Source organism: Anopheles aquasalis, chromosome 3 (genome assembly GCF_943734665.1).
Source record: "Anopheles aquasalis chromosome 3, idAnoAquaMG_Q_19, whole genome shotgun sequence".
NCBI lineage: Eukaryota > Metazoa > Arthropoda > Insecta > Diptera > Culicidae > Anopheles > Anopheles aquasalis.
In genome coordinates, this window is record NC_064878.1 from 7,512,501 (window position 1) to 7,522,500 (window position 10,000).

The window sequence follows — 10,000 nt, forward strand, 5'->3', positions numbered from 1 at the left end:
ACGGAAAAAGGTGCCACGAACGACGCCTCGAGCACGCTGCGGACATTGTAACCGGCTTCGAAACATTTCCTTCTCCTCGGTCCCGGTCCCGTTGTTGAGTTCGACAACACAACACACAAAAACAACAATTGACCGACGACACAACCACCCTGGCCCTGTATTGTGTATTTGTGTCTGCTAAAATTAACATTTCTGCGAATGCCTTGCCGCCATTCCGTTCGCGTACCGTGCCCTCCGTAAAGACGCCCGGTACTCACTGACGCCACAGAGGAAGCGGCGACCACCGAATCGTTACCGAGTGACAAACATCAACGCATAGTTGCGACATAAACGGCAGCGGTCCCAACGGATGGTCTAATCGGTCTAAAGTCAGCTGACGTAAGATAGATCGTGCGTCCGCGGAGGAAGTGTGGGAAGGGGAAGGTGAAGTGTGAAACTAGGGCATTGAGGAAAAGCACTAAAAGTTCTAGCATGATTTACCCAATCCCCCCAACTAGCATTCCCACAACAAAGCACCCACAAGTCCCCGGGTCCGGGAGATAGCGATATCTTGTCGACAATTTGTACTTCATCGCGAAACAGACACAAGACGCGCGTGTGACGCCACGAGTCTCGATCACGTTTATCTCTGGGCTTCGTTTTCCGTTTAGCGTAAGCGAAGACTCTGCCCTGTTCCTCCATTCATCATAAATCCATACGGCCGGAAGGATAAACACACTCCAAAGCGCAGGTGAGGCTGAGGATGAGTACTCGTCGGCGATAAAGCTGCTTGGACAGCTGTCTGCTGCCGCTCGGTACTAGCGGACAATCGTTCCGGTTTGCTAAACGAAACTGATCCAACTAAACACCTGGTTCTATGGCTTGGGAGAGACTCGAGCAAAACGATCTGTATCTCAAAGAAGGTAAATTGCCAAAAAAAACATACCCACTCTAGAGGCTGGTGGCCAAATGGTTCGCGTACAGTGCAATGGACGGCCATGAATTTGAACCCGTCAGCCGCTAGCGTTACCTTTGCCAAAGCGGTGAGCGCAATGTGTTCGGGATTTTTGGGAAAATTACTCGAACAAACTGCCAGATTTTTCTGCCCTCAGCTCCGCTCTACCTGAGGGGGACCGTGACGCTGGTCGCTGGTAAGAAAGTGAAGGTAAGTTCCTTCACGTGATACGAGCCATGTCGGGGACCACAGCGCGACGGTTACCGTTTTGTCGGAAGTTACGGTACCGTCGCCAAGCCAACGTCCAACGGCTCGGAGGCCATTCCGCCTCGCCTGCCTTGACGGTAGTCGAAGTTCAAGTACACACGTTAGCGTGTGGCGGGATGCGGGAGATGAGGATGATGGTGTCTATTTCGGGAATTTGGGGTTCCGTTCGGTTCTGTTCGGTTCGGTTCGGTCCGGTCCAACCGCGCATCCGTTAGCCCCGGTTAGCGATCAGATGCGCGTCGATGTTGTGTGGTTGGACCGAGGCACAAACCGAGATAATCAGCTGGTTGCAGTGATGCCGTCGAACATAAAAATAACCAGCCCACCAGAAGGGTTGTTTTCTACCGACCTGCTCTTCCCTCCATCCCTTGCGATTCATTTTTATGATCAAGTCAAGCATCAGGTGCATCAACCCTTCAATCAACACTCCCCTCAATCGCCGCTGTCTTGTGCCGTGATGCAGCAGCAGGTAATGGGACAAATGACAATCAAACTGTGGCCAAAGGTGTCAAAGTGATTGAGGCGCATGAGCAGCTGAGATGCCAGGGGGAAGATAAGAAACTCGCGTCTTGTTAACGCCTTTCTGATTTGCAACGAGCAACCACCAGTGGAACAGCAACCGATTTGCGGTGCGATGTGATAGGAGAAGAGCAACAATTGGCAGTATCTTGACATGTGCGCACGGTTGCAGCACAACACGAGATCCTGCCTCTCGAGACAATCTTGAACATGGCATCTGGTGCCTCTCGAGCACTCAGCAACCGTACCTGTTGTATTGTTCTAATGAAGGGGGTGAAAGGGGGTTTGCAATTTACCACCCACTTCCTTCCTCACCAAAAAAACAACACAAATTTATCAATGTTTGCGCAGCACCAGCGCCGAATTGTATGTGCGCAAACAACAATCCAGAGCTAACAAAACAGAGCAATTCGGCAGCAATGAGAGCGCAGCGCGATAAGCGGGAGTCGCACGATCGCACGTTCTGCCTGGGAACATAATGGAATCCGGGCGAATGGAACCGGCCCTCCTCCCCAAATAAAGCCGCTCCAATGGTTGTTATCTGGCTTAATTACTCCATTAACACGTCTTCCCCGCGGATTTTTCGGTGCTCCATTAGTCACCAGGTGCGGTGCGGTGCGGTCGCGGGATCTGATTGTTTGCTCCTGGCGTCGCGTTTTATCGCGTCGGGTCTCGTGCATCGTCGGCAGGCTTTTTTGTGAGGTGTCACGCGATACCTAGCGGGGCTAGCGTAGCCTTGGCCGTGGCCAAAACGAACCCTATTGGCCTTACCTAATCTGTATCCGCGGGATGCCGAGATTGTGGAGCGTCGCACTACCGGGCAGTTCGGGGAAATCGTTGGACATTTTCAGAGACTGTGCTGGCTCTAGAAGATTCACCGAGATCGATCACGCACCGCAAGCCCCGTCCGAGGGCTACCGATAGACTGGCGAGGCGTTCGATGGCAACCGAGCCGAAGGAGTCGCTGCCAAGATCGTCGTTTGACGAGGATCACCGAGCCGAGCGAGTCTAGGTAGGAGTGTGTGCCGTGGCGAACTATCCGCCACTTGGCACATGCTTCTTGGACTACCTGGCAGTCGACCTGGGTAGATTGTTGTCGGTGGTGGTGGTGCTGGTGGTTCCACTGTGGATACTACCCCCGAGCGCTCATCACTGTTGTTGTGCATTCACGTGTGGCGTTTTTTTCGCATTATCTCTGCAGTAAATAACATCTGTCACCGCGAGGGCATTAGCTTCTCGTTCGCATTATCCGTAGAGTTGTGAACGAGCAAAAGCAAAGCAAAGCAATCAGCAACACGAAGCTTAAAGTCTCGTTATGCACGAAACACGTCATCGCGAGACAATCGAATTGAATTCCCTAATTTACGGCACGGCACCGCCGGTACACAAAGCGGCAGCTGAGGCCCAGGGACCCTCAACTGGACACCATATCTCAGCGGCACTTGACAGGAGAGCGAGCGAGCGAGTGAGAACGCTAATGAGGCTGTTAAATGGCGATGGGCATCAATCGCTTGGCTGCTTATCGGTTGCAGGTAATCCGTGCTCGATTGATAACGGGCGTACGATCATCGGTTGCGTGCGCGTGTTTGTTTCGCGAACAACTCCCGTAGCTTCTCTTGTGCAGCCGGTCGGGGCGCAATTTGTGATTTATATGTGCCCGCCAAATCTGCGGTCCTAAAGTTTACGATGCCAGATTCGAGTCGTGGACCATTGTTTTTCCCGCATGTTCCAGCACGTGCGCCAGACAGGCACCAGCTGGAGCACCGGTTAATCGAACCATCGATCGAAATCATATTGCTTAAGGCACAATTGAAGTCTCCAGATCCTTTGTGTAAATGTTGGCTGAGCAACATTAGGCCCAGCCGGTAAATAGTAGATGAGGTGGCCGTAGACCGAGATGGACAGCCCGAGATACGGAATGATGCAGTAGGTAGACCATTCGAGACGGGCATTATCAGCATCACCTGCCGGTCTAATCGGCTATTGATCTTACGCACCATCGTTGACCAGATTCGCGACGCGAATTCCTGCTCAAAACTGGCCTTGTCCGGTTACTTTTGAGGTCATCAAAAGCAAACAAACAAACAAACAAGTGCGCTCGAAACATGTGTTCCACCAGCCCGATTCCCGGCCGAAGGTACTCTCAGGTACCTTGGGGCGCCTCGTGGCCACGTTGGACACCGGACAGCTTCTCGAGACTCGAGGCACTTACCGGAAAGGCAACTATTACGCTGATGGGCATTGAGCTATAAACGTTTCACAATCGCTATTAATCACCTAAAAGCCTTTTCAAGTTGAAACAACTGCGCCCAACCGAAAAAGGGGGCGGGGGCGGGAGGGAGTAGCAGGAGCAGCAGCAGCAGCAGCCCATCAATATTGTAGCGAGAATTGTTGGCCCCGCTCGATGGTCAAGAGCTTCAGTCAATGTTTGCACTGTTGTAGCGGCTAGACTGTTCTATTCCATCGGAAGGAGACCCTCCTGATGACCAACTTATCAATGGCAATGGACATCGAGAGAGACAGAAAGGGAGAGAGAGAGATCTAGAGACGTGGAGGTCCAAAGGAAGCAGGCAAACATTCCCACAATTCTCAAAGTGTGTCCTCAATTTGTGTCCGAACAAGCCGCTGTCCTGTGGCCATCAGACACTTAATTGAGAGCACCGAATGGCGAGGACGGGACACGGGGCTGATGAGGGATCAGGTCAGGTCCCGCTATTCGCACACACGCTCGCAGGTAGAAACACGGCTTTGCGGCTTTGTTTGTCCCTAAAATGCTTGTTCGCTAAACGGATAAGAAATGGCAAATAAGAACGCAACTTACGACGACATCGTGACGGCGGCAGCGATCGTTTGTCTTCAAATTTCAAAGTTCTTCACACACCAGCAGCACCAGGGCACTTGGGGAGGGGCAGAGGGGCGCACTGTTATAATATCTACACCCACAAAACAGCACTTCACAAGTCTTCAGCACCAGGGACACAGTGGCACGCGCACCCGGGAGGATCTACGCTCAACGTGCGCCAACGCTTTTCTGACCGGCGTCGCCCGGTGGAAGGTACATTTGAATGGACGCACGCCAGATGAGTGACCACCACGGGGAGGGTGGTTGCGACTTTTCCTCTGCGAGCTCGCACCGACACTGAGTTCGCGCGCTGCGTCGCGCACACAGACACACGTGCTCGAACGGTGGCCGCGAGTGGCCACGAAGTCGATAGGCAAGACCGTCCGCTTCTTTCGTTCTTATCTAGTGTCGTCACTGGTGCGGGTGCTGCGGAGGATCGTTTTGTCGAACTGATTGAACTAATTGAAATTTTCCGTTTCGCACGCTAAGTGGGGGAAGGGGTGAGCGTGGGATCGCACGATAACGAGATAGAGAGCGGGAAATAAGAGGGAAGAAAACAGTGATACGATACGATGCGAATGATAGCACGCGATCTGCGCGAACACGCGAGATACCGCGCGGTATCGGAAATGTTTCCGCACCGCAACACACCGGACACCCAAGTTTGTGTTATCTGTTGGCTGCTCCTTCAAAACAACCAAATATTCATAAAAACATAAATCTCTTTCACCGTGTTCGTGACACTACGGAATGCGTCACCGCACGCGTCACACTAGTATTCGCGCGGTTGGTCAACAAAAGCGCGATAAACGTGATATTGCAGCTCAAGTGGTGTTGCAGCAACCGTCTTACCTTACGCGATGACCCTAATTCACCTTTTCGTTCGCCTTCACACAGAGAGGTTAGACTGGAGGCTCGAGACACGGAAGCTAAGCGATATCAGCCGCACTGTCACTGGGACAAGGATGAGCCCGGGAGGGCTACAATGAAAACAGAATCATAAAATCATTAACAAATGATAACAGAAACTCTCCCTCCCTCCCTCCCTCCCTTCTGTTGCTAGGCCAGCTGCAGAAGCTGCCGGTAGGAGCTTGCAGAAATGATCGCGCGCGCAAAACCAGTGACAATGCAGTGCGAATCATTCAACGTTTCGATAACGTCACGTCCTTTGATGGCTCGAGTAGCAACCAAGGTTACCGAAATAGGCTTTTAATTGGCAAATCATCCACCTAAGTATAGATTAAAATTGTCCGGTTTTATGGTCCTGCCTGAGTTTTGGGGGGGGGGGCATAAATCAGGTTTATATTGGCGAAGGAGCTGATAACACTCAATTTCATTGATCCTCGAATCGTCTTGGGACAGGCATAGGTTGCACGATAAGCGTGAAGGTCAGCACACAGCACGGGGAGGGGAGTTTTATGGCCAGTAATGTGCGCACTCGCTGGTGGGAAACATATTTATGACCAGCTTCAGTGACGCTTGGTGCTCATTGTTCCGTGCGAGTTGTCTATATCTAGGCGTTAGCCGCGATTGTGCGACCGAATAGTAATATCCTTTTTGCAACCAGAATGCCCAGCAATAATGAAGGCTTCAGGCGTGTTAAAGTGATAGCAGATGACCATCTTGTAGGTGTTTACTCAATCAACGTCTAAATGACATCCAAAGGGCGCCAAAAGCAAAGCCCACAAAACCCCCATTATCGTAAGTAATCGACCGAAAGGGGCAAAGGGGCATCCGTGCTTTCGGGCAATTAGGACACTATCGGACCACACCTAGGCAAGGTGATGAACCGGATGAATGGCCACTCCAAACCACAACACATAGGCAGACATAAACCAGTGCCACTGTCCGGTCGGCCTTCCAGGTAGTCGACGGACGTGGCCAGCCCGGCGCTGTGATTTAAACTCACACATTCACGAACCGGCCGCCAAGCCAAGACGATAAATATCGGACCGACCTAATTGCTGTGTACGTGTCCAGCGGAGGATCAAAACCACAGATCGTTTACGACGCACCGAGGCCGCAATTAAACCACATTAGCCCTCTAAAACAGGCGTCCCTAATAGCGTTAATGTTATCGGCACTAAATTTACATTACACTCACGCACGCACGCACGCGTGTTGGACCTTTGGATTCCAGTCTTCGCTTCCTCGTTCCTTGGTGAAGGATGCGTCTCGTGAAGTTCCAGGACTCCATAAATAATTCCTTCGCCATCGTTACGACTTGTGGGATGGAAAGGAGAGTGGGAGGAGGAGGAGAAGACCTTCTGCAGCGCTTCTTCTAGCTGGTGCGAGGCTTTAAGCACCGCTAGTAACCGCAAGCAGCAAGCATCGCATCGCTCTCGAGTCAACAAGCGGAAGCATCTCACTACTAAGCAGTCTAAGGACCGACAATGCGACAATGCATGTGGCCTCTACGAATGCGTATGTGTGTGCATGTGGTTTGACTGTGCCGGTTTTGTCCTCGTCTGAACCTGATGCTCCCCACGGATGACGATGATTATCACTGAGCATCCGGCTTAATTGGTAGTGTAATAATAAATTAACATTTCTAGACCATAATTCCCCTGGAGGAAGTACCGTGCCGTGTTTGTGTGCATGCGTGTGCTCACCACAAACCCACATGTGCCCCACATGTGTGGGGTCCTCGGTATCTCTCGGAGCAAATCTTTTGGGGATTTATGGAAAAGCCGCAATTTTGAAAAGTCTCCTCGCAAGGGTTGGCCATCGAGAGGGAGTTGGTGGTAGTGCTGGTGGTGGAAAACTATCAACCTTCATCTCTAGCATTGTTTACCGGGGACCGGGGACCGGTCACTGCGGAGAGAGCACAGGCATCATCTCGGTATCTCGGCATGTGTGTGGTTTCTCGTGCTCGTTCGAAGGACACACAACGAGGAGACGCGGATGAGGACGAAGGAGTGTGGCTTCGAGTGGGTTTTTGTGCTGCGCGCAAGACGAGGTTATAATAAATTCAACAGCAGCAGCAGCAGCAGCAGCAGCAGCAGCACGAGCGATAGTAGCACCAGAACAAGCACCAACCAGCAGCGGAACGGCCCATGGGCCACGGGCGGATTTTAAGATTCAAATCTGTTTTAATTCGATTGCCGCGCGCCGGTGGTAATTGTTGATAATTGAGAATGATTTTGCTAATTGGATTACCCGGCAATTAGTAGCCATTTAATCGGATATCATATTTCACGCCGGCACCGCTAGCACGGGTGGGCTCACTGGGTCGCTGTCGGTTTTCTGTCTTCCGCTGGCCGTGGCCACCTCCCCGCCTCCCGCTTGGAGGTCACCTGTGGTTGAGGTCGTCGCGTCGCAGCTCCAGTCCCCATTGATTCGCCATGTGGAGGGATTTTTACCGCAGAAAAAAAGACTGCCCGTTGCACTCCACTGTAAATCCGACCACGATCCGGTCGCGTCGTGATTGATTAAGCATCTTTTTCGCAATCTGCGGTCGCAGGGCTTTCCCCGTCATCATCGGACCAGTTGATTAAATCAGACTAATTACTCCCGTGGTGGTGGCAACTGCCATTGACGCAACTGCTGGCGTGTGGTTCATGCGCTTTTTTGGGAATTTATAGTAAATTTTAAGCGTATAATTATGTGATTGTGCGATTGTAACAGTGTATGGCTACGATAGTAACTTTAAAGCAACCTCTTTTTGACAGTTCTTCACTGCATGTTTGCTGTCGTGGCCATGCACCTTAACAAGTTGATTTATGTTCCCGGTCAAATGGCATTCGTTTCTCTTTTTGTGAAGTGAAGATTCGTTCTCCGCAATCACTCACTAGTTTCCAGTGGAGAAATCCAAAGGAACCAAGAATCCTCCTCCCCCCCCATTTTCTCACATCTCAGAACTCAAAATGCCTTTCAGCGCAACATCGCCGGCGTTAGCGTTCTGTTGATGGAACAGCAGCGAACAAATGAAAGCTCACCTAATATTCCCTTTGAGTGCAATCCATCTTCAGATGCGCCAAGCCCAAGCGTTGCGTCTTGAAAAATCGCTCCACTGCAACCGGGACCGGAAAGCCCGAACGCCAGGTGTGGCAGCCCCTTTTGGAGAAATCCGTTTGCCACAATAACACAGGCTCGCCAATAGACATATGTGTGAGTTGCCAGACAGAAACAAATGTGCCGGCAAGTGGTGATGCCATTTATGCCGAGATTTCATCACGTTTTCGGTGTCTGCGGGCCCCGGCGTCTGTGGGGTCATGCATTTTGCATTACCGTGATCCCGTGGTCGCGCGCACTGGTCCGTGGTTTCCAATCTTCGACCTGATGTGCTGGTGGTCCTGTTGGTGGTTCGGGCTTTTGGTTTATTCAGATGTTTGCTGTCGGTTAACCTTCACACAACCCCGTAGCGTAAGCATTGACATTGTTTCTTAGGTTGTCGGGCGTTATATGCGTGCTTCTGTGTGTGGCTGTGGCCTGGTTCAAGATCAAGATTAAGATGAGTCGCACTCACTTTACTCCGCTTGGGGTTATCCAAGACGTGATCCTAGAGGGAGTGACGATGGAACTAGTACCCCAAGCCTTAATGCTGTCCATTTCGTCCACTGCACATCGTCGTTGTTGTCGTCGCAAGCTTGGAGCTTGCTTGGAGCAGTTTTGAAAGATTGCCACCGTAATTGAATCGGAAAGGGCAAACGACGACGTGGCTTCATCTTTTCTCGGACCAAACAGGGCTCAGAACTGAACAGGATGAACGCGAAAGACGCTGAGAAGAGTGTTGAGGAAGCGATACAGATCCTCATACCACGACGGCAGATTAATACCGATTGACCATAATCCACCACCGGGCAGCCGATCCGATTCGGGGCTGCATGTTATGCTGCATCTTTGTTTCGTGAAGATTGTTCACATTGCAAGGGGAGTGGGATGATTGTGTCAAAATGGATGAGCATGAGGCGTTCATCTATGAGGCGAGTCGAGCCGTTAGCGATTCTGATTCGGCCCAGGCCGCTAGATGATTTGTGTGAATCGATTTCTAGGAACGAACGAAAATCCTGCGTACGCTTTCTGCGTGTCCTGACGTGGAGTGCCTGATTGATAAGCTACTGCTTGCTGGAATGCCAAAAGCCGAGCCTCACAGAAGGTGCCAGCGCGTAAATATTTGCCCATCGCTCCGAGCTCCCATCTTCCTTTCCTTAATCTGCTCCTCTTATCCAGCAAATCGTTTGGTCCACGTTCCATCCGTCCATTGTACCTCCAAACGGGCCACCGGAGTCCCGTTGTTTCTCATCAAATATACATCGAGCATCGGGCACTCGGGGGTCTCCCTTCTGTGCCCGAGCGTTCCCAGTGCGTTCTTCTTTTCCTTTCGGGCCTTGGCCATCGGAAATTAGCTTGTTTGCATTGAAATTTCCGCCTGCCCGAGCATTGGCAATTGTCGGCTGCAGTGGGGGAGAAGGTGGAGGATTGTGGCCAAAGCAAAC

At 51.5% G+C, this 10,000-nt stretch overlaps 2 protein-coding genes across 3 annotated transcripts in view; one reads left to right on the forward strand and one right to left on the reverse strand.

The window, feature by feature from the left end:
• Positions 1-4,800, reverse strand: part of LOC126578901 (sodium-independent sulfate anion transporter-like) — a 7,641-nt gene extending 2,841 nt beyond the window's left edge. Inside the window, exon 1 of one of the 2 annotated variants that reach the window (XM_050241916.1) lies at positions 4,542-4,800. In XM_050241916.1, the coding sequence (XP_050097873.1) occupies positions 4,542-4,549 (8 nt within the window). In that variant the 5' untranslated portion in view covers positions 4,550-4,800. Of the gene's footprint in view, positions 1-2,491; positions 2,653-4,541 lie in introns of those variants that run through there. The other variant, XM_050241915.1, reaches the window with a different exon arrangement.
• Positions 1-10,000, forward strand: part of LOC126578902 (homeobox protein OTX1-like) — a 35,060-nt gene that overhangs the window by 3,231 nt on the left and 21,829 nt on the right. The window lies entirely within an intron of this gene.